Source organism: Nicotiana tabacum, chromosome 4, assembly GCF_000715075.1.
Source record: "Nicotiana tabacum cultivar K326 chromosome 4, ASM71507v2, whole genome shotgun sequence".
NCBI lineage: Eukaryota > Viridiplantae > Streptophyta > Magnoliopsida > Solanales > Solanaceae > Nicotiana > Nicotiana tabacum.
Genome location: NC_134083.1, coordinates 148,631,480 through 148,655,088, shown reverse-complemented (window position 1 = coordinate 148,655,088; position 23,609 = coordinate 148,631,480). Strand labels below are relative to the sequence as shown.

Below are 23,609 nucleotides of genomic sequence, written 5' to 3'. Positions count from 1 at the left end.
CAGATACATGGCTGCCGTTCGGATCTTGGCAGTCTCGTTGGCTATGCTTACATGTTCAAAATAAGCATCTAATTGCCACAAGAAGTTTTCCACGTCTAGACGCAGTTTTAAAGCCTCAACTTGCAGGCAGACAAAGCTTGAGCTCAAGGTGGGTCATCCCTTCCTTGTGCTCTTCATCTTGCTCTAGAATGTTCCCTTTGACTTCGCCAAGTCCTTCAAGGGCAACTGACTCAAGGGAACATAAATTGTTTTCGGCGGCGTTAATACTACAGTGCAAGGCCCACAAACCAGTTTCTACCATAACCATCCTCTCATTAAGTATGCTGGTTTCAAAAGTTTCGGGTTCCACGTAGGGTAGCATCTCGCTAACAGGTGGTTGAGATAAGTCTCTTGCCCTACTTTTATCTCGCTTCCTGGCCATACCTCTTTGTACTTCTGGGTTCTTTTCAACGTGGGTTTCTTCTTCGTTGCGATGTGAGTTTCGAGAGTCGAAAGTTGAACGACGTTGAGAGGCGTTGCACTGTCCAAGAGAAGGAGATGGCGGTCGTAGTCCACTGCCTAAGGACATGAAGTCACTACTTGTTGGGGTCTCATTTTGTTGTCAAGACTGACAATGTCGCAACTAGCTACTTCCAGACCCAGGAGAAGCTATCCGCCAAGCAGGCCCGTTGGCAAGAATATTCCTAGCCGAGTTCGACTACACCATGGAATACAAATCAGGGAAAGCTAACGTGGTAGCCGACGCTTTAAGTCGCTAAGCTGGGCTGGCAACCATTGTTAGCCCAGCAAGCAGTAGCATTATTGAGACCATCAAAGAGGGCATGCAACATGACCCAGTAGCAAAGCAACTTCTTGCCTTGGCCAGTCAAGGCAAGACTCAAAGATTTTGGGAGGAAGACGGTCTCCTATACACCACTGGCAATAGGGTGTACGTGCCCAAGTGGACAAATCTCAGGCGTACGCTGTTGAAGGAGAGTCATGACACTGCCCGGGCAGGTCATCCAGGGCAAAAACGCACGTTGGCCCTGATTGAGTCATCTTACTATTGGCCTCGAATGCGAGACCACATCGAGGTATACGTGCGCACCTGTCTAGTTTGTCAACAAGACAAGGTGGAATCTAAACTCCCTGGGGGTTACTCGAACCGCTGCCAGTTGTAGAGAAGCTAATGGATAGCATCACAACGGACTTCATTACATGTCTGCCAAATTCGGAAGGATTCAGCACCATCATGGTGGTTGTCGACAGATTCTCCAAGTATGCAACCGTTTCGGCCACCACGGCCGGTTGCAAGGCTAAAGAGGCTGCACGTCTATTCTTAAGGGACGTCGTAAACCACTGGGGTGTACCAAAGCACATCATTAGCGATCGAGACTCTCGATTTACTGGCTCATTCTGGAAGGAGCTATTCAGCTTGTTAGGATCCGAACTGCACTTCTCAACAAGTTTCCATCCTCAAACTGATGGAGATGATTAATGCCCTCCTAGAGTGCTATCTACGGCATTATGTCAGCGCCAAGCAATGGGATTGGGCTAAACTATTTGATATAGCCCAATTCTCTTACAATTTACAATAGAGTGAAGCGACGGGAAAGAGTCTCTTTGAGCTTGCAACTGGGCAACAGTCCAACACCCCACAATCATTGCCCGTCAACGTCGGATTGAAGAATCCAGGTGCTTATCACATGGCCAAAACTTGGGAGGAACAAGCCGACCTAGCTGCCCGCAAAATGAAGAAATTTGCGGATCGGAAACGTCGTCCACTCAACTATAGGATTGGAGACAATGCCATGGTGAAGTTGAATCCACGGCAGTTCAAATCACTGTGAGGCGTCAGTCAAAGTTTGATTCGCCGATATGAAGGCTCATTCGAGATTGTTGCCAAGGTGGGTATCATCTCTTACCGACGGGACATGCTGCGTCATCTAAAATCTATCCCGTCTTCCACGCTAGCCAACTGAAACCATATTTTGAAGACGTGGAAGACAAGGATCGAGGGCAGTCTAGACGCAGTCAAATTTTTATTACTCCACCGGCAACGGACAAACAAGTGGTGGCCATCATAGACCATGAATAGGTCCGTGGAAAAGGTTGGGGCAATTCAAGCGCGCAGTTCCTTGTCCACTGGAAAGGAACTTCGCCAGATGAGGCATCATGGGAGAGATACGAAGATTTGTGGCAGTTCAGAGAACAAGTCCACAATTATCTTTAGTTGTGCCGCGCCGGGGTCGTCGCCATTTCAGGTGGGAGAGAGTGCACGCACCGCCGTCACACCTATTAATTTTCAGCAATTCCAGCGACAATGAGGCTTACACGAGCTCAAGTTTTGGACAGCCATCAATGGGAAAACACTTGGGCCCTCACAAAAGTCATTGGATGCCCTCAAAAGGCACCTTTGGCCGAAAGTAAGCCGACCAAGGGACCACCAGCCGAAAGTGGAAGAGCATCTTTGGGATTCTGGGCAATAGATGACAGCAAGACCCCTCTAGGCAGCCTTGCCAGCTTCGCCAGGCTGGAATGCACCAGGCAGCTTGCCAGCCTTGCGGACCACTCCCCTTGTACAGCCCTTTAGATTTCTATAAATAGCCCTTTGGGCTTATTCTTTGGAAGCAACTCCTAATTGATAAATACAACAGAAAAGGGTATTTGTCTCCCACATCTTGGTCTCTTTCTTTCATTGCTTTCTTGCTCGTTTCGTGTGCTTGCCATCGCTTCAGCACGGTTGTGCCGTTTCTTGTGTTTAGGACTGAAGCCTTTAAGGAGCGATTTTGCTCATAGAGTTGTCCCACGCCGCCTTTAAAAATAGGCCCGTGACAAGAGGTCGCGTGAATCATTATTTGTCGATGCCAAGGCGAAGACGTGCGCATCATGGTGGACACGGGTGCGACACATAACTTTGTGACGGAGGAACGAGCTAGGGATCTTGGACTTGTCTTTGTATCCAGCAACACCCTGTTGAAAACTGTCAATGCCCTTCGGCAGAGGCGGACCCAGGATTTGAGCACAACGGGGGCACCACTGTATGCTAAGCACTAGCGATAAATTAAATTCGGCGTGCAACTCTTTGAAAACATAATATTATGATGACTTATCGTTCAAGTATAAATAAAAAGGAGTTCTAAAGAAACAGAAAGCACTGAACAAAGGGAGATTCCTTCGCAAAATGGATGCTATGGAAAGGGAAGGAGTTTCAAACTCTTAGTTTCCATTGCCGAGTCGGAGTCAAAGTGATTGTTGAAGAAGGATTTGTGTGTTTCTATTTGTGGAGCGATAAGTTGCAATTTGAGGCTTTTAATTTTAAGATAGGGATTTGAAAAAGAATAAAACTAAATAAGTTGACTATTATGTTTTAGTACTAAGCTATAGTTGAATTAAAAAAGAAGATAAAAGTTAAAATTAAAGCAATTTGCTATTAAGTCTAAAAACTCTTGTATTCCAAGAACTAAAACAAAAAGGAGAAAAGGCTGAAGAGGGGTTTCGAACCCACGTCATCTAGACAAGAAGCGAACTTAAATGCCCAACGCAACCACTTCTCCATCCGCCTTTTTGTGTTTGGGGGCACATCTTAAATATTTAAGGGGTCCCATATATATGGACATATATATAACATATATATGCAGTACTTTTGCCGAGGCTAACGGGGTCCAGTGACCCCTCAACCCACAACGTAGGCCCGCCTTTGCCCTTCGGACCAGATACGGTATCCCAAACTCGACTACCTACTAACCTTCTACCTTAATCTTCGACCTCCATATCCTCCTATTTGGGTCATGTCTAGGGGTGTTCAAAACTGAACCGTAACTGTTAACCGAACCGTAAAAGTGGCTTAATGGCTTATTGTTATCGAGTTATCTGATTAACGGTTGGTGAATGGATTGAAATTTTATAATTAACGGCTTATCGGTTTGGGGCGGATTACTTAATTTTCTTATCGGATAAACCGTTAACCCGTTAAGAATTATTTTATTTATATTTTTACCTCATTATGAAGAAACTTCTTAGCAGCCTGGGCTTTAACATTATCATAACTTGTTTTTGGGGTAGGACTAGGCAGATCAAGATAGTTTGATATCTTTCTATTCAAATAAATTATTTAACTAGGTAATTGAAGCAAAACTATATCCATAATTTGTGTTAACTGAACTTCTATCACTCGTTAAGGATCCCCAATTTGTATTTTAGCTTGCTTATTGAAAAAGAATTAAAGAAAAAGAAACTACCATTAACAATGAGAGCTTCATTAGCGTATTGGAGTGTGATTCTGATTGGATTGACTATCTATTGTTTAATGTCTTGCTTATTTATGTAATTTTTATTGTCTATTCAGCCGATAAACTGTCCAATAACCGCCCGATAATTTCTAATATGATACCAATCTGCCCAATATCTTATTGGGTTGCTAGCTGATTAGTACATTTACAAGCCAATAACCGATAAGCCAAACTGTTAAGCGTAAATATTCGTCCAATCCGCCCGATAAGCAGCCTTAGTCATGTCCTCGGTAAGCTGAAGATCTGCCATGTCTTATCTAATCGCTTCCCAAATACTTGTTCGGCCTACCTCTACCTCTCCTTAGCAGTGTTTTAAAAGGTGTTTTCGAGGCAGCGCTAGGGCGAGGCACATCAAAAATGCCCCGAGGCGATGGTGGGGAGGCGCAAGTCTCAAGAGGCGTTCGCCCAGCAATTCGGGGCGTACGCCCGGGCGTTGAGGGGAGTTTTTGCAGTGAGGCGTAAGTCCAAGAGACTTTCAAATTAAAATATTTGTTGAATAAGTCCTTAACATAATACCCAAATTCTCAAAAGTCAGCTTGTAATTACTCAAAAGTTTTTAAAAAAAGTAATGCATTAAATTTAAAGCTCAAGACCTTTTTTTATTGCTAGAAGCCCAAATTTATGGCCTTTCCCAACTCTTTATCTTGTCTGCTACTATCTCCCAAACGCAACGAAAAGTCAATCTTTTTTCCCGCAAATACAAAGAACACTCCATTCTCCTCCATAAAAGCAAGTATAGTTCAAATTACAGGTTAGTCATCCTTTTTGTTCCTCCATGTAGAAAACTTTATTCTTTTCTACTCAAATTATTTGTGCTTGTAAGTAGCATATAATGGATTATTTGAACTAGTTTTTTGTGGAGATGGAGCACATCTATGTATATTTTTCAATTATTTATAGCTTTCTTCAATTTTTATGCAATTTTATCTATTTGAAAATATTTACTATAATTATATTATTTTATGAAATATTAAAAATTAAATGCCCATGGGGCTTACGCCCCGTGCCTCGGGGGGCGTATATGTAAAATGCTTTGTCTTACGCCCACACCTTTTAAAACACTACTCCTTAGACCCACAATTGCCAACCTCTCACACCTCCTCATAGGGGCATCTGTGCATCTCTCTTCACTTGCCCGAACCATCTCAGCCTCGCTTTCTCATCTTGTCGACCATGAAGCCCACTTCTACCTTATCCCGAATATCTTAATTCCTAATCATATCTCTCCTAGTATGCCCACACGTCCATCCCAGTATCCTCATTTTTCGCTACTTTCATCTTCTAAGCGTAGAGTTCTTGACTGACCAACACTCTACCCCATACAACATAGCTAGTCTAACAACCACTTTATAGAACTTACACTTAAGTCTTGGTGGCATTTTTTTATCGCACAACACACCTGGTGCGAGCCTTCATTTCATCCACCCCGTTCCAATACGATGTGTGACATCATCGTTAATCTCCCAATTTTCTTGGATTATTGACCCTCGATACTTGAAATTTTCTCTATTGGGGGATGCCTTGTGTTTAAATCCTCACTTCCACATCTTCCTCATGAGTTATGTCACTGAACTTGCACTCCAAGTAGGAAAAGTACTCCGTCTTAGTGCTACTCAACCTGAAACCTTTAGACTCCAGGGTCTATCACCAAACCTCCAGCTTAGCGTTAACTCCGACGCGTATCTCGTCAATCAAATACTATGTCATCTGCAAATAGCATACACCATGGCACCTCCCCTTGAATGTTAATTCATCCATCATTAAGGCAAATAATAATGGGCTAAAAGCTGATCCCTGGTGCAACCCCATCAATACTCGGAAGTGCTTCGAGTATCCTCCCACTGCTCTTACCATAGTCTTTTCTCCATCGTACATGTCCTTAACCGCCCTAATATACGCCACAGGTACACCTCTAGCCTTCAAACATCTCCATAGAACCTCCCTCAGAACTTTAACTATCACTGAAGGGTTCACAATTGTCTTGCTCTTTACCTAACTCTTTCAGGAAGTTCTTGAACCAAATCATCTTCGTTCTAGCTTCTGAGATTGCTTCGGTGGTAGATAGAGCAACACTTTTTTGATGTTTGGACAGTCAACTAACATCAATACCAATCAAAGTGAACACGTAGCAAGTGTTACTTTTCAGACAATTCAGAGCATCACCTAAGCTGGCATCAACAAAACCTTGTAAGATAATATTGCTCCTTTTTAAACAAAGTGCTATACTTGAGGTACCTTTGAGCTAAGTTGCTCGTATCCTTCAAGATGTAAATTTTAAGATTCGGGGATACGGATCCTAGTACGGATACGTGTGCGAGGATCCGGCTAAAAGTAATTCAAAAAAATAAAAATATTTCTAAATTATGGGAAATCTTTGAGGAATAATTACGTATAGCTTGTAAAGTGTGGATTTCTTTTTTATTCTCAAGTTGTAGATAAGTAAAGGATTGATCCTGGATACGGTAAGCTATTTTCTTCCCCAACTTTGGTTTTGGTTTCAGGAATCAAATTGTATCTCGTCTCGAATTTTTTCGTCTGTCGTGGTCAAAGTAACCAAAATTATTTGACCAGATCCGGTATGGATCTCATGCGCACACTCATACTAGTGTCGTGTCGACATGAGTGCGACACCTAAACCGCCGTGTCAGAGCAACTTAGCCTTTGAGGTATCGCAAAATCCATTTTACACCTTCCCAATTCTCTTATCCTGGATCTGACATGTATCTACTCACAATTCCAACTGCATAAGCTATGTCATGTCTAGTACAAACTATAGCATACATCAAACTTCTTATTGCTGAAGGATATGGAGCTTTGGACTTGTACTTTCTTTCTTCATCTGTCTTTGATGATTGATCATTTGACAGATTGAAGAACTCGACAGACATGTTAACCAAAGTTGTCGGTGTTGACAAGTTGAGGCTATGCGCTGCCTCAATTGACCTTCAAAACTAATAATTTGAAGGTGTCGCACTAGAGAATAGTTATTCTATTTTTTCTTTGATATACATGGTTTTGAGGGGGAGATTGATGGACAAAACCGGTACGTTGTAAAAGAAAGAAAAAAGTTAAAAAGAAAGAATACAAAAAGTGGAAAACAGACAAAGAGAAAAAGGAAAAATTATGCAAATGATGACTTTGCTTGACTGCAAAGGAAAAAATGTAGTGTGGAGTATATTGTCCGGCGGAAGAATTCATCTCTCAATTTCTTTCCTATGACATAAGTGATTACCTCAGCCGGGCTTTCATAAGCTTATAAAAGTGTTTCTGCCCTTCCATTTGTAAATCACCAATCACAACCTTTCTTTTTCTTCAGTAATAATAATGTTATTTTCGGTGCGGCAGTGAAAATCATTGAACCACATCAATCTTGTCTCGTCTTGTGAAATCTATTGTTTTTCATTTTTCCTTCTATTTGCCTGATACACTTCTTCTTGAGCCGAGTGTCTACCGGAAATAACATCTCTACCTCCACAAGGTAGGAGGGATAAGGTCTGCGTACACATTACCCTCCCTATATCCCACTATGTGGGAATATACGGGGTATGTTGTTGTATTAGCCTGACACGCTTCCCAATAATTGGTATCAGAGTCCACAAATAATATTCACGGTAACAACGAAATAATAATGTGGTACCGAGATACAATAATCAACAAAAATAAATAAAGTGTCACAAGGACACCAAGATTTTTACATGGACAATCATTCTAAATAAGGGAAAAACCATGACCCCTAGAGGAGCAACTGCTATCACTATTGCAAGGAATTTTACATTTTGTATTTCAAAGACCACTACACACTCAAAGGAAATAAATCTCTTTTGATTTTTCCACCTCACTGCAATATCACTCGAGCTATCTATTTTTCCGCACATAATATTTTACTTCTCACTCAGTGAATTGCTCTGAATTGCTCACTTTCTCTCTGTATTAATTTTCGCTCAGTGTGTTTGGTTTGTCACAAATGCAGAATAACTTACCTATTTATAGAGGTGAAGAATAACATGTTAATGTCATCAGTGACATAAGCAAATGATAGTGATGTCAACAAATGCGATTGTGAAGAGATCATTGACCGGTTGGCCAAATTTGCAGATATTTGCTTACTAAAGGAAGAAAACATCTTCCTTAAAACATGGTTTGGAACCTAAGCTGGACCCATGGTAAATATTTCAAACTATTTGAAGAGTATTGTTCCGGACATGGATCAGACATCGACATGAAAAGATAGGTCTTAAACTCCACAATAGAATGGTGTAGCTGTGAGGATGAACTATACAATTGGTGAGAAGTACGCTAAACTTTCCAAGTCTCTATGAGGTGAAGCAGCTAAGACAACCTGTTCAGAGTGTAGCATAGCTAAACTTTCCAAGTCTCTAACGGCGCCATTAGGGTTCGACGTTCCGGAGGAAGTCTTGACCAACAAAGAGGTGTCCTACTTCCACTTCAGAGTGTTTGAATGTAGAGCTTTTGCGCATGTGCCGAAAGAGCAGAGAATGAAGCTTGATGGCAAAGCTATTCCCTGCATATTTATCGGATATAGAGATGAAGAGTTCGAGTACATGTGGGGGACTCAGAAAGAAAAAAAATCATCAGAAGTAGAGATGTGATCTTTAGAGAAGATGTGGTCGGGATTGATGGTGACCAAATCAGCAAAGACCAAAAATAATAATGGTATAGTCCCTAACCATGGGATCAGACATCAGACTTGAAAATACAGTTCTTGAACCCCACAGTACAGTGGTGTAGCTGAGAGGATGAACTGTGTTATTAGTGAGAAAGTGAGAAGTATGCTCAAAATGGCTAAACTTCCCAAGTCACTATAGGGTGAAGCAACTCAGATAACGTGATTAACAGAGTCCATAGGCGTCGCTGGGGTTCGACATTCCGGAGAAAGTCTGGACCAATAAAAAGGTGTCCTACTTCCATTTGAGAGGGTTCGAATTTAGAGCTTGTGTGCATGTGCCGAAGGAGCAGAGAACGAAGCTTGCTGACAAAGCTATTCCTTGTATATTTATCAGATATAGAAAAGAAGAATTCGGCTACAGATTGGGACCCAGAAAAAAAAAAAGACCATCAGAAGAAGAGATGTGATCTTTAGAGAAGATGTTGTCGGGATTGATGGTAATCAAATCAGCAAAGACCAAAAAGAAGCATAGTCACTAACTTTGTTACCACTCCTATTGTACATATACATAGTCCTTCCACAGGTGAAGCAATGTATGAGGAAGGTGTAGATGAAGAGGTTGTTAAGCAGCGGGGGCAACCTATTCCGGAACAGGAAGGAGAAGAACCTCAACCTCTAAGGAGATCCGAAAGGCAAGGGTAGGGTCATCTAAGTATCTTTTCTCAGATTATGTGCTCATCAGTGACGAGGGGATCCAAAAAGTCTTAAGGAGGTTCTATCCCGTTCAGAAAAGAACTAGTGGATAAAAGCCATTCAAAGGAGCTGGAATCTCTACAGAAAGATGGCATGTACAAGCTAGTTGAATTTTCAAAAGGTAAAAGACTACTCAAGTGCAAGTGGGTCTTTAAGATCAAGAACGATGGAAATGGCAAGCTCGTCAAATACAAAGCTCGATTGGTGGTAAAAGGCTTCGAACAGAAGAAAGGTATTGATTTTGACGAAATCAATATGACTTTGAATTATTTATATTATCATATATAATTCAAAATGACTTTTATTCGAACAATTTTGAGCTTAACAACTATCCTATATCTTGAGGTAGAGCAATTGGACATGAAAACTGTGTTTCTTCATGGAGATTTGGAAGGAGAGATTTATATGGAGCAACCAAAAGGATTTGAAGTAGTTGGAAAGAAACACGTGGTGTGCAAATTGAATAAGAGTCTTTATGGTTTGAAAGTGGTACAAGAAGTTTGACTCATTCATGAAAAGTCAAACATGCATAAATACCTTTTCATATCTCTGTGTATGCTTCAAAAGATTTTTTGACAACAATTTTATTATTTATTGTTATTTGTGGAAGACATGTTAATTGTAGGACAATTGCGAAGTTGTGGATTTGGGCCCATTACAACGAACTAGTATTAGAATCTACGATGTACGATCATTATTAAAGAGTATTAATCATTTTAAATTATGATTTATCTTTTTACTATTTAGTATATTATGATTTTTTTAGTATATAATAAATAAATTATGATTTATCTTTTTTAGTATATAATAGAATTCCAACTAGCATCTTACTTCTCAAAACAATTTTTTATTAACTCAATCCATATGAAATTAAGGAGAAATGAATCATATGGTCATCATGTAAGATTTTTGTTTCTTATTTTTCTTTATTACAATTTCTATTATCTAGTATTATTAGGTTATTAATATAATATTTTATTAGCGTGTCACCTGACCTCTCCTTTTAATATAACATAAATATTTCTTATTTCTTAAAATTTTATGCTATAGTTCACAAATTTATCAATAGTATCTTTGTGTATTATTTACTTAATCCGTTTTTATTTTCTAAATTAATCATATCCTCATATTATCTTTATTCCCATCTTTGTACATTTTTCTACTGTAATATTATAATTAGTTTTCTTCATTTTGAATTTTACATATAATCGAAATACTGTTATATTTAAAACTAAATTGTAGTAGCATTCCCCATACTGGCTAGTATATTACAAACTTCTTCGGATATAGATTTAGAGTAAGAGGTGCCTTCAGCATCAGCATTCACTACAGCTTCCACCATTGGTGTAGGTGCAGGAAGGATGATTGTTTTATTCATAGTAACTAGTTGGGTATTTCCTTAGCCAAAAGATGGGCCACCTTGTTTGCTTCCTGGAAATTGTGCCTGAGCACTGGGTTCCCCAGTTGAGACATTGACCACCTGCAAGAAGAAATAATATGGTTATAAATTAGGTGATTAGTATGTAGCAGTTTTATTACCTCCGTTGAATCAGTTTCGATTTCGGGGGACTGGAGATTGAACTGCACCGCGATCTTGAGGCCTGTTTCCAAGGCAAGAAGCTCCTATTGAGTATTGCTGATAACGTTTGTCAGTTTTTGATAACCTAATACCCATTGGCCATGGCTGTTGCGTATGACTCGGCCATGCCTCCAATCTTTTGGTTACTATTATAAGCTCCATCACAGTTGAGCTTATAAGAGCCTGGGTCTGGTTTTTTCCAATTAATGACGATGTTTTTGAAGTTTAGTTGGGCGTGGTAGATACCAGTGAGATGTTTGAACTCGGCAGCTCTATTGAGAATTTGGTAGCAGGAGACATCTTTTGATTCATTATTGAAGTTGTTATATTTCCTGTTTAGCCAAAGGTGCCAAAGGCAAAAAGGAAAGATGTCATCCCATTCAAGTGAAGGGAAGGACCTTGAAGGGAAGGACCTTGCAGGTTGCGCAAGTCTGATGGTATCTAGCCAGTGCTTATTGTTAGTAGTAGTAGTAGTGATACCCAGCGTTGTTCAAAGCCTGTTGGCAGTGGGGCATGTTTGGAAGATATGAGTAAGATTTTCCTCCCCTTTCCTACATACTGGGCATTGTTCGTCGATGTTAAGGCCTATGTGATGGAGGTACGCTCTAGAGGGAAGTTTGTTGTGGTAGCATAGCCATAAGAAGTAACTAATTTTCCTGGGGATTTTTAGATTCCATATCCAAGAGAAATTCAAGATGGGCTCCTTTATAGGAGTAATAAGTTTATAAACAGATTTTAAGTTAAAAATGCCATTACTATATGGGAGCCAGTATGGCTGGTCGTTGATGTCAATGAAATTAACAATGTGGATACTTTGGATAGCATTAGTGACTTCACTTGGGAGGGAGAAGGAAATATTAGTGAGGTTCCAAGTGACATTTGTGACAACATCTTTTACGAGGAGGTTAGGGATCCATCTACTATTCCATAAGTTTATTCGATCACCCTTCCCTACCCTCCATGCAAGACCTTCGGCGCATAATTTCCATCCTTGCACAATGTTTTTACATATGAATGAGGTATTCTTGGGAGAATGTTTCCAAGAATATTGATTGATGAGAATTTCAGCCCAAGGGGTTGTGGGGTTGTTATAGAGTCGCCAGGTCAGGCTAGTTAGACGGGACCTCTACTCTTGTAACTCCTCACAGTTTCGATCCCAATGGGATGGCTGTGAGTGATCTGTGTAATATCCCTTAGTATTAAATAAAATATTTCCTATTTCAACAAAAAAAACTAAATTGTAAGTTTGAATTTTTTTTCAAAACATAAACAGATAAGTTATTTACTATTTTGTTATAAAACTACTAATATTCTTATTATTTGCCATAAGCAAATGAACTTTTTCTTTTATCTCAACTCAAATATTTCTATCTTTAAATTTTTAAATCATATTTTTATTAAATTCGAATGCAAATTATTTTCTTTATCAAATAAAATATTTATATCTTTAAGTTCAAATTCCAACTTTTTTTAATCTCAATTCAAATATTTTTTATACAATGCTTATGAACTTTGTCCAAATAACTATTTAACTTTGATTTTTAATTCTTGGTTCCCTATTAGTTCCTTTACCATTTTGATTTTTTTTTTCACGCCCCCTCATGAAATTGCTTTTATAAACACTTTCTTTTTTTTATATTTTTAAATCTTTTAATTTGCATTGATTTCTGTGTTATTTCTATGATTCGCTAACTACTGACAGGAAAAAGAATTATTATTTTATTTCATTTATCTTCACATGTAAAAATTAATTAATTGACAAATAATATAAACTTCATTAAAATAATTATAAGAAAATTTTTATTATCACGTAAGTAATCTTCTCCCATGAGTAGAATATGGAATTAGTTAAATCCGTACATTTGATTCTTACCTTTTTAGATTGAAATGGTATTAACCTTTTAAAGGATAATCAATATTAGTTTTAATAAAATATTTATCTTTCAATTATTAATTCGAATTGTTTATTACAATTCTCATTAGATTTGTCCTAATTCTTATTAGGTTTTGTCCTAAAAGTGTCAAATGACCTTTTCTTAATGCGCCACTTGGCTTATAGCCCGTTTGGCCAAGCTGTAAAAATCAACTTATTTTGAGAAGTGTTTTTTCTCATAAGTACAACAACAACAACAACAACAACAATAATAACCTAGTGAAATCCCACAAGTGGGGTGTGGGGATGGAAGTGTGTACGCAGACCTTACCCCTACTCCGGAGGAGTAGAGAGGCTATTTCCGATAGACCCTCGGCACAAGAAGATGAAAAGAGACACTAGGGCAGTAATAGCAAAGGAAGCAAGAAAGATAACACTAGCAACGTAATAACTAGAAAATGAGAAAAGCAATAACAATAAGCAGTAACAATGGCAGAGTATTACAGACACAATGGAGTAATAAGGATACAACAAGAGCCACTCGCATCCTAAGACAATACATTATCAGACTAGCCTCCTACGACCTAACCTGCAACCTTAAAGAAGTAATACGGACACAACTGAAGCCACTAGCAGCCTAAGACAAAACACTATCAGGTTAGCCCCCTACAACCTTAATACTCGACCTCCACAACTTCCTATCAAGGGCCATATCCTCGGAAATCTGAAGTCGCACCAGGTCCTGCCTGATCACCTCTCCCCAATATTTCTTTGGCCGCCCTCTACCTTTCCTCATACCCGTCAAGGCCAGCCGTTCACACCTCCTTACAGGGGCATCCATGATTCTCCTTCGCACGTGCCCGAACCATCTAAGCCTAGCTTCCCGCATCGTCTTCTATGTGAGCCACGCCCACCTCCACCCTGATATCTTCATTCCTAATCTTATCCAGCCTAGTGTGCCCGCACATCCATCTCAACATCCTCATTTCTGCAACTTTCATCTTCTGGATATGCGAATTCTTGACTGGCCAACACTCGACACCATATATCATGGCCGGTCTAACCACCGCTCTATAGAACTTACCTTTAAGTTTCGGAGGCATTTTTCGGTCACACAAGACACCAGACGCTAGCCTCCATTTCATCCACCCCACCCCTATACGGTGCGTAACGTCCTCGTCAATCTCCCAATCCCCCTTGATAACCGACCCCAGGTACTTGAAGCTCCCTTTTTTGGGGATGACTTGAGAGTCGAGCACCACGTCTATGTCTGCGTCTCCCGATATGCGAACATGGACTTGCACTCCACGTACTATGTCTTAGTCTTGCTCAACTTGAAACCTTTAGACTCAAGGGTCTGTCTCCAAACCTTCAACCTCTCGTTAACACCTCCTCCCATCTCATCGATCAGAACAATATCATCAGCGAATAACATACACCATGGCACCTCCCCTTAAATATTGTGTGTCAGTGCGTCCATCGCCAGTGCAAATAAGAATGGACTGAGCGCAGATCCTTGATGTAAACCCATAACAACCGGAAAATGCTCCGAGTCGCCCCCCACTGTCCTAACCCGAGTCTTAGCTCCATCATACATGTTCTTAATCACCCTAATATAAGCAATCGGAACACCTTTCACCTCCATGCATCTCCAAAGAACTTCCCTAGGGACCTTGTCATATACTTTTTCTAGGTCAATAAACACCAGGTGCAAATCCTTCTTCCTATCCCTGTACAGTTCAACCAACCTCCTTATAAGATGGATAGCTTCCGTAGTAGAACGATCAGTCATAAACCCAAACTAGTTATCGGATATCAACACCGACCTCCTTGCCCTCACTTCCACCACCCTCTCCCAAACTTTCATGATATGACTTAGTAACTTGATACCCCTATAGTTGTTACAATTCTGGATATCGCCTTTGTTCTTGTACAGCGGTATCATCGTACTCTACCTCCATTCTTCTGGCATCTTTTTCGTCCTGAAAATAATATTAAACAACCCAGTTAGCCACTCCAATCCTGCTCTACCCACCAACCTCCAAAATTCTATCGGTTTCGTCGGGCCTGGTTGCTCTGCCCCTGCCCCTACATATCTTACGCATAGCCCCCACAACCTCCTCAACCTTAATGCGCCTACAGTAGCTAAAATCTCGGTGACTCTCGGAGTGCTCCAATTCCCCCAGCACAATATATTTGTCCCCTTTGTCATTCAACAGTTTATGAAAGTAAGTCTGCCTTCTCCGCTTAATCTGAGCATCTTCCATCAACACTCTGCCTTCCTCGTCCTTGATGCATCTCACTTGGTCTAGATCACGAGTCGTCCTCTCTCTCGCCTTAGCCAGCCGGAATAACTTGTCCCTTTCCTCTCAAAAGTACTTTTGGTGAGAAGTAGTTTGTGTTTGACTAATTAATTTGAAAAACACTTATGAGCATCAATTCGTGTTTGGCCTAGCTTTTAAAAACAGCTTCTAAGTGTATTTTTCTCAAAAGTACTTTTCAAAATAGTGCTTTTGGAGATAAGCTACTTTTTCTGCTTCTCCAAAACTGCTTCTGCTTCTCCTCGAAAGTACTTTTTTTCTTCCAAAAGCTTGGCCAAACCCTTCAACTTTGAAAAAAAAAAATGCTTCTAGGATTGGAGAAGCTTGGCCAAACAGGCTATTAATCACAATGCAGACTACCATCCTTTTAATATAATATAGATATAGATTCTAAGGATGAAGATTGTTTGAAAGCGAATAAGCAAATAATTGTGGCTATCTCAGGAATTGTACATTGAACTTGTACTGGAACGCTTCAGCATGAAAAGTGCTAAACCTGTTAGCACTCCTCTTGTTTGTCATGGGAAATTGAGCAAGAAGATGTGTCCTACAACAAATGAGTAAAAATAGACAACATCCAAAGTTCCTTGTTCCTCAGCGGTCGGAAGCCTGATGTATGCAATGATATTACTTGACCTGATATTGCTCATGTAGCCGGTGTTATTAGTAGGTTCCTTGAAAATCCTGGAAAAGAACATTGATAAGCAGTCAAATGGATACTCATATACTTGAGAGGTACCTCTGGAGACTGCTTATGTTTTGGAAGGTTTGGTCCAGGGCAATGATATGCCTGGTGATCTTGATAATTGAAAATTTACTACTGGATACATGCTCACATTTTTAGGTGGAGCTATATTATGACAGTCGAAGTTCCAGAAGTGTAGCGCACTCTACAACTAAAGCAAAGTACATTGCCGCTATTGAAGCTGGCAAGGAGATGAGAAGGATATGATATGGCTAAAACAGTTCATTCAAGCGCTTGGATTGCATCAAAAGGAGTGTGTCGTCTATTGTAACAGTGAAAGTGCAATAGATTTGAGTACATATACCATGCAAGAAAAAAACACATCGATGTAAGATATCATTGGATTTGTGATAAAGTGGAGAACGAGTCATTGTAGATCAAGAAGATTCACATGAGTGAAAATCATGCAGATATGTTAAGGTGATGCCGAGAGACAAGTTCGAGCTATGTATAGAACTTGTTGGCATGAGCTCTATGTGAAAAATTGTAGATACCTCCTTCCGATGCATATTCTAGGAGGAGGAGATTTGTGCGTCCAATCCATGTTTTAAGGAAGATGTTTTCTTCCTTTGGTAAGAAATTCAAATGTCTACAGATTTGGCCAACCGGCCAATGATCTCTTCACATCGCAATTGTTGACATTGCTATCATTTGCCTATGTCATTGATGACATTGGCATGCTATTCTTCACCTTTATAAATACAAAAGTTCTTCCGTATTTGCAACATACCAAACACACTGGACAAAAAGTAATACAAAGAACAAATGAGCAATTCACAGAGTGAGAAGTAAAAAATATTGCGAGGAAATATAGAGAGTGCAAGTGAAAAGAGGGTTATTTCTTTTGAGTGTATAGTAGTATTTGGAGTATTTTACACAGCTTTCATAGTGTAAAATTCCTTACTATAGTAATATTAGTTGCTCTTCTCGGAGTTGTGGTTTTTCATGTAAAAATCTTGGTGTCCTTGTTACTCTTTTTTTTATGAGAAGATTTCGTAACTAGGCATGTAAAAATAAAATTGCAGATTTTTAGTATTAAAATGAATATTCCAACTGTAGCCATGAAAAAGTTACCATCTTAGCAACCCCCTGCCAGAAATGGAACCCTCATTTTAAGCCTAAAATCTCCCCATAACAGCCGTTTTATTTTCAATCCCTATAACAATATGATGCATCCATTCCGTAACATTCCTAAATATATGAAAGTTAATTATTGCTAACTATATCCATTTTATTAACTTATTCCTCTCTTCACAAACATTATTTCTTCCTTTTACATTATTTCTTCCTTTTAGATAATCATCAAAAGTTAGAAGAAAAAAAAAACATAAAGGACTAGCTTTGCAGTAGCATAAATAATACAATATATAAATTAAATATACCAACTATTTATATATAATATAAGTATGTGTCTTCAAACCTACCAGAAAAAAATATTGTTGCATTAATTATACAATCAATATAATTGTTAGACACACATCTTATAACATTTCATTGTAAAACTAATCCACGAAATATACCTATTATATACATAGTATATATATTAAATATTAAACATACGATATACAATGTATAATATACGTATAAACAATATATACATATACATATACATATATATTTCATTAAACAATATATATGACATACTGATGAAATAAATATATTATATTATATGTGTGTGTGTGTGTGTGTGTGTGTGTGTGTGTGTGTGTGTGTATATTAAAGGTATAACTTGGAGAAAATATAAAATTATGCAGTTTGAAAAAATACAAGAAGTTCCCACTATTGCTTCTTTTCAGTATCTTTAAGATATATGGGTGAGTATTTATTTATGGAAGTGAAAAAAAGATTATGGAATGTGGATTGATTTAGATTGTGTATGAGAGAATTATGAAAAAAGGACTTTTTCTTAGAGCACCTAATTTGGAGTCAAAATTCAAAGAAAATGACAAGTTTAGATTAATGATGAGAGAGAATATTGTAATAAATTAATATAGTTCAATCATCCCCTGAATTGTGCTTAATGTTTACGTTTAAGAAATTAAATGCCACGTAAAGAATCTTGAAAAATGCTTTAACTGTAAATGAATGTGCTATTTTAAAAATAAAGCAAAAGTAATGCTATTTATATAAAAACTCTTTACAAAGGGACTAACAGTGTTAAAACCTCTTTTTTTATTCTTGTTGACTATCTTATCTCGATGCTACGTTATCATTTCTTTGTTACTGTGAATATTATTTATGTGGCCTATTTATTCCCAACAAATAGTGCAATGAAAGAGATTCATCTGATAATTCTTGCATTCATTGCGGTAGTGGGTAAGAAAGAATTGAGAAGGTTGAGCCATGGAAATGACAGTGTGTTTTCAAAGGATTAAGTGTGATGTCAAATTCAAAGTGAATGAGAGAGAATCACCATACTTTGGGGGGGGGGGGAAGGGTTTAGAGAAAGACAGATAATCACCAAAGAGATATATAAGGAAAGTGGAAAGAAGATTATTAAGTAGTTGGCTGAGTTGTAGGTGACGAGATTTGAACAGGAGACCAGACTTAATTAGAAAGTAGCTCCCATGTTTTTGAATTTTGAAAAGCATGATATGGTCTTATCTACACCAAATAATGTTATCTACTCCTAATAAAAAATATAAATAAATAAAAAAGAAAAACACCATTTGGTGTTTCTAGTGGTTACATTTAAAAAGAGGGTTTTCCCTAAATTTCTCCCGCTCTTATGCACCAAACAACTTTTACAAACTTGTCTTGAAAATGAAAAGGGAATAAAAAGGAGAAAATGAGTTTTGCAAAAACGCTTACTCAAAATTTATATTTTTTTAAAGGCAGCACATTGTATTTTATTATGCAGTGAGCTTGGTCTAGTTTCTTATGGAAGTGATAATCCAGCAGGTATTCTGTCTCCATGCTTTTTGATAGCTGATATCTTCTCTTCCTATTACTCTTCAGGTATCCTTTCAGAAATCTTCAGTTGGAAATATGAGTGGATTCCTGGGATTATTAGCCAAGGTCAGTAATCTGTCTAGAAATTTATGTGACATCTGCTTTAGTTAAAAGGTTCTTATTGTTAGAAAGAGAAATTTATGAAATGTGGTTTTCTTCATTATGCTGTATAATTACAGAACATAACCAATCTCTAATCAAACTCCATTGTAGAAGTATATCTTTAATATTCAGTTATCTTATTGCAAGAGTCCTATCCTATGAATTGGAGACAAGCTAAAAAATTATCCCTCCATTCCAAAAGGAATACCGATTTCCGAATTCGTTTGAAATACTCCCTCCGTTTCAATTTATGTGAACCCATTTGACTGGGCACGGAGTTTAAGAAAATAGTGAAGACTTTTGAACTTGTGGTGTAAAATGAGGCACATATATATTGTGTGGCTATAAATCATTACATAAAGGTAAATTGTTTCCAAATAAGGAAAGGGGTCATTCTTTTTGGCATGGACTAAAAAGGAAATAGGTTCACATAAATTGAAACGGAGGGAGTATAATTTAAATATCTACACATAATATTAAAGTATTACAAATTACATTTTTCCTATACAATGTTTTTAAAAAAGTTTGAATTTGATTCTTCAAACAGCAGCATCGTCATCCTTTTTGGGATGAAAGGAGTAAAAAAAAGAAGAAGAAGAAAGAAGTCTAAATGATATGGTGATTTAGTATTTTAGTGTTTTGTAGTTTGAGTTCTCACATTATTATGCTTGTACTATAATCACTTTCCACCATTGTATAGATGCCAATTTAGTCGCTTTATTGTCCATCTTGGTGCAATATTTTTGTTAATCTTAAAAGTATTTGGTATAAGGTCATCTTCGGGGTATCAAACTCAAGAGCTGATCTTCTGGGTACTACAAGTCTGTTTTATACCGGAAGTGTAGCCCTATAAACTCTGCTTGTCTGGTCGGAAGAGGTGTTTGTATGCATTGAAGACAAATGGGGGGACTGATTGGAATAGATGATACAACGAAAATATGAGCTTTCTTAGGTGAAGCTTGACTGCAATGAGACTGACGACATAAGCAGTGCCGGAAAAGATTGATCTGGTTGTGAGCGGAAAAAATTTACCATCTTAATAAGAAAAGAACCTCGCTGAATACTTTAGCATACTTGCAGAGGTGACAGGCGGTCTGAATGAGGTTGGTCCGAAGATGCATTAAACTTCAAGCACAATGGGCAAGATGTGAGAATGCACGGGAGAAAAATCTATTATTGATATTCTGTTTTATTATAATACAATGAGCCCTATTTATACAATGCATATCATACTCCTATTCTATGTGGGACTAGGACTAAATCATTTTATGTACATAACTATCTAACACTCCACCTCAAGCCGGTGCATACAAATCATATGTACCGAGCTTGTTACATATGTAACGAATACGAGGACCAGTAAGGGGCTTGGTGAAAATATCTGCAAACTAATCATTCGACTTCAAAAACTTTGTAGCAATATCTCCTGAGAGTATCTTTTCTCTAACGAAGTGACAATCAATCTCAATGTGTTTAGTTCTCTCATGGAACACCAGATTTGATGCAATATGAAGGGCAGCTTGGTTATCACACACAAGTTCCATTTTGCTGACCTCACCAAATTTCAACTCATTAAGCAAATGTTTGATCCAAACTAGCTCACATGTTGCCACAGCCATTGCTCGATATTCTGCTTCTGCACTAGACCAAGCAACCACATTTTGTTTCTTGCTCTTCCAAGACGCCATATCCAGACGTAGAACGTCTATCAGAAGGTGATCCTGCCCAGTCAGCATCTGAGTACCCAACAATTTGATCATGGCCTCGATCTTCAAACAATAATCCTTTGCCTCGAGCTGATTTTATATATCGAAGAATGCGGACAACTGCATCCCAACGACTATCACTGGGAGAATCCAGGAACTGACTTACCACACTCACTGGAAAGGAAATATCAGGTCTAGTCACTGTGAGGTAATTTAATTTACCAACCAGCCGCCTATATCTTGCAGAATCTCTAAGCGGCTTCCCCTGTCCTGGTAGAAGTTTAGAATTCGGATCCATAGAGTGTCAACAGGTCTACAGCCTATCATTCATGTCTCCTCAAGAACGTCTAAGGTATACTTCCTTTGTGAGCTAACAACACATGAGCTAGACTGAGCAATCTCAATACCTAGAAAATACTTTAATTTGCCCAGATCCTTAGTCTGAAAGTGCTGAAAGAGATGTTGCTTTAACTTAGTAATACAATCCTGATCATTGCCAGTAATAACAATATCATCAACATAAACTACCAGATAAATACTGAGATTTGAAGCAAAATGCCGATAAAATACAAATTGATCAGTTTCACCACGAGTCATGCCAAACTCCTGAAAAAATGTGCTGAACTTACCAAACTTTGCTCAAGGAGACTGCTTTAGACCATAGAGGGACCGACGCAACCGACATACAAGACCACTAGACTCCCCTTGAGTAACAAAACCAGGTGGTTACTCCATATAAACCTCATCCTCAAGGTCACCGTGAAGAAAAGCATTATTAATGTCTAACTGATATAGAGGCCAATGGCGAACAGCAGCCATGAATAGAAAAAGGCGGACTGATGTTATTTTAGCTACGGGAGAGAAAGTATCACTATAATCGAGCCCAAATATCTGAGTATACCTTTTGGCAACAAGACGAGCCTTAAGTCGATCAACCTGGCCATCTGGACCAACCTTGACTGCATACACCCAACGGCAACCAACAGTCGATTTACCCGAAGGAAGAGGAACAAGCTCCCAAGTACCACTCGTATGTAAAGCAGACATCTCGTCAATCATAGCATGTCGCCACCCTGGATGAGACAGTGCTTCACGTGTAGACTTAGGGATGGAAACAGATGACAAAGATGATACAAATGCACAATGGGGTGATGACAGACGATGGTAACTTAAACCGACATAATGAGGATTAGGATTAAGTGTGGACCGTATACCTTTCTGGAGTGCAATCTGTTGACTAAGAGGAGACAAGTCCGCAGTATTAGCAGGGTCAGGTGCAGGACGTGAATCAACTGGGCGACGATGATGAGAAGTCAGGAGTGGTGGAGCTGTAAAAGGTTGAATTGGACTAGGCGGTGGAACTGGAGCTATAGGTGGTGGAGTTGGAGCTATAGATGGTGGAGCTGGAGCTGTAGGTGAAGATGAATGAGAGACCGTGACTGAATCTCCAAAAGATGGAACTAGTAGCACCTCAGAAATATCTAAGTGATTACCTGGACCTGTGAAGTATGATTGGGTTTCAAAGAAGGTAACATCAGCATACATAAGGTACCGCCTGAGGTCAGGAGAATAGCATCGATATCCCTTTTGCATTCTCGAGTAACCCAAAAATATGCACTTAAGAGCACGAGGAACTAACTTATCTTTTCCTGGAGTAAGGTTATGAACAAAACACGTGCTCCCAAAGACACGGGGTGGAAGACAGAACAAAGGTAAGTGGGAAAACAAGACAGAGAATGGAACTTGATTCTGGATAGCTGAAGATGGCATATAATTAATAAGATAGCAAGATATAAGAACTGCATCCCCCCGAAAACGCAACGAAACATGAGATTGTATGAGTAGGGTACGAGTAGTTTCAATAAGATGTCTATTCTTTCTTTCAGCTACCCCATTTTGTTGGGATGTGTACGGACAAGATGTTTGATGAATAATTCCATGAGAGTTCATAAACTACTGAAATGAGGAAGACAAATACTTTAGGGCATTATCACTACGAAATGTGCGGATAGAAACCCCAAATTGATTTTGAATTTCAAGGTGGAAGGTCTGAAAAATAGAAAACAACTCAGATAGATTTTTCATCAAAAATATCCAAGTGCACATTGAATAATCATCAATGAAACTGACAAAGTAGCGGAATCCCAAGGTAGAACTGACCCGACTAAGACCCCAAACATCTGAATGGACTAAAGTAAAAGGTGACTTTACTCGATTATCAAGACACCGAGGGAAATGGGAGCGGGTATGCTTACCGAGCTGACATGACTCACACTCTAGAGTGGACAAGTGAGATAAACCAGGTACCATTTTCTGAAGTTTTGACAAACTGGGATGTCCCAACCGTTTATATAATAAATTTGGTGAATCAGTGACATGACAAGTTGTTGAAGGAAGACAAGATGTGAGTCCATGTGATTTTGCAAGGATAAGGTAATAAAGTCCATCTGTTTCACGCCCGGTACCAATGATTCGCCCTGTACTGCGTTCCTGTATAAAAACAAGGTCATCAAGAAATAAAACAGAGCATTTAAGTGATTTGGCTAAGCGACTAACGGCTATGAGATTAAAAGAACTACCGGGAACATAAAGAACTGAATCTAAAGGTAAGGAAGGAACTGGACTTGCTTGACCTATTCCAGTTGCCATGGTTTGAGACCTGTTGGCCATTGTGACTGTT

At 38.9% G+C, this 23,609-nt stretch overlaps 1 protein-coding gene across 1 annotated transcript in view; it reads left to right on the top strand.

The window, feature by feature from the left end:
• Positions 1–23,609, top strand: part of LOC107829158 (ALBINO3-like protein 2, chloroplastic) — a 55,773-nt gene that overhangs the window by 24,175 nt on the left and 7,989 nt on the right. Inside the window, exon 6 of the mRNA XM_016656606.2 lies at positions 19,128–19,187. Within this exon, the coding sequence (XP_016512092.2) occupies positions 19,128–19,187 (60 nt within the window). The remainder of the gene's footprint in view (positions 1–19,127; positions 19,188–23,609) is intronic.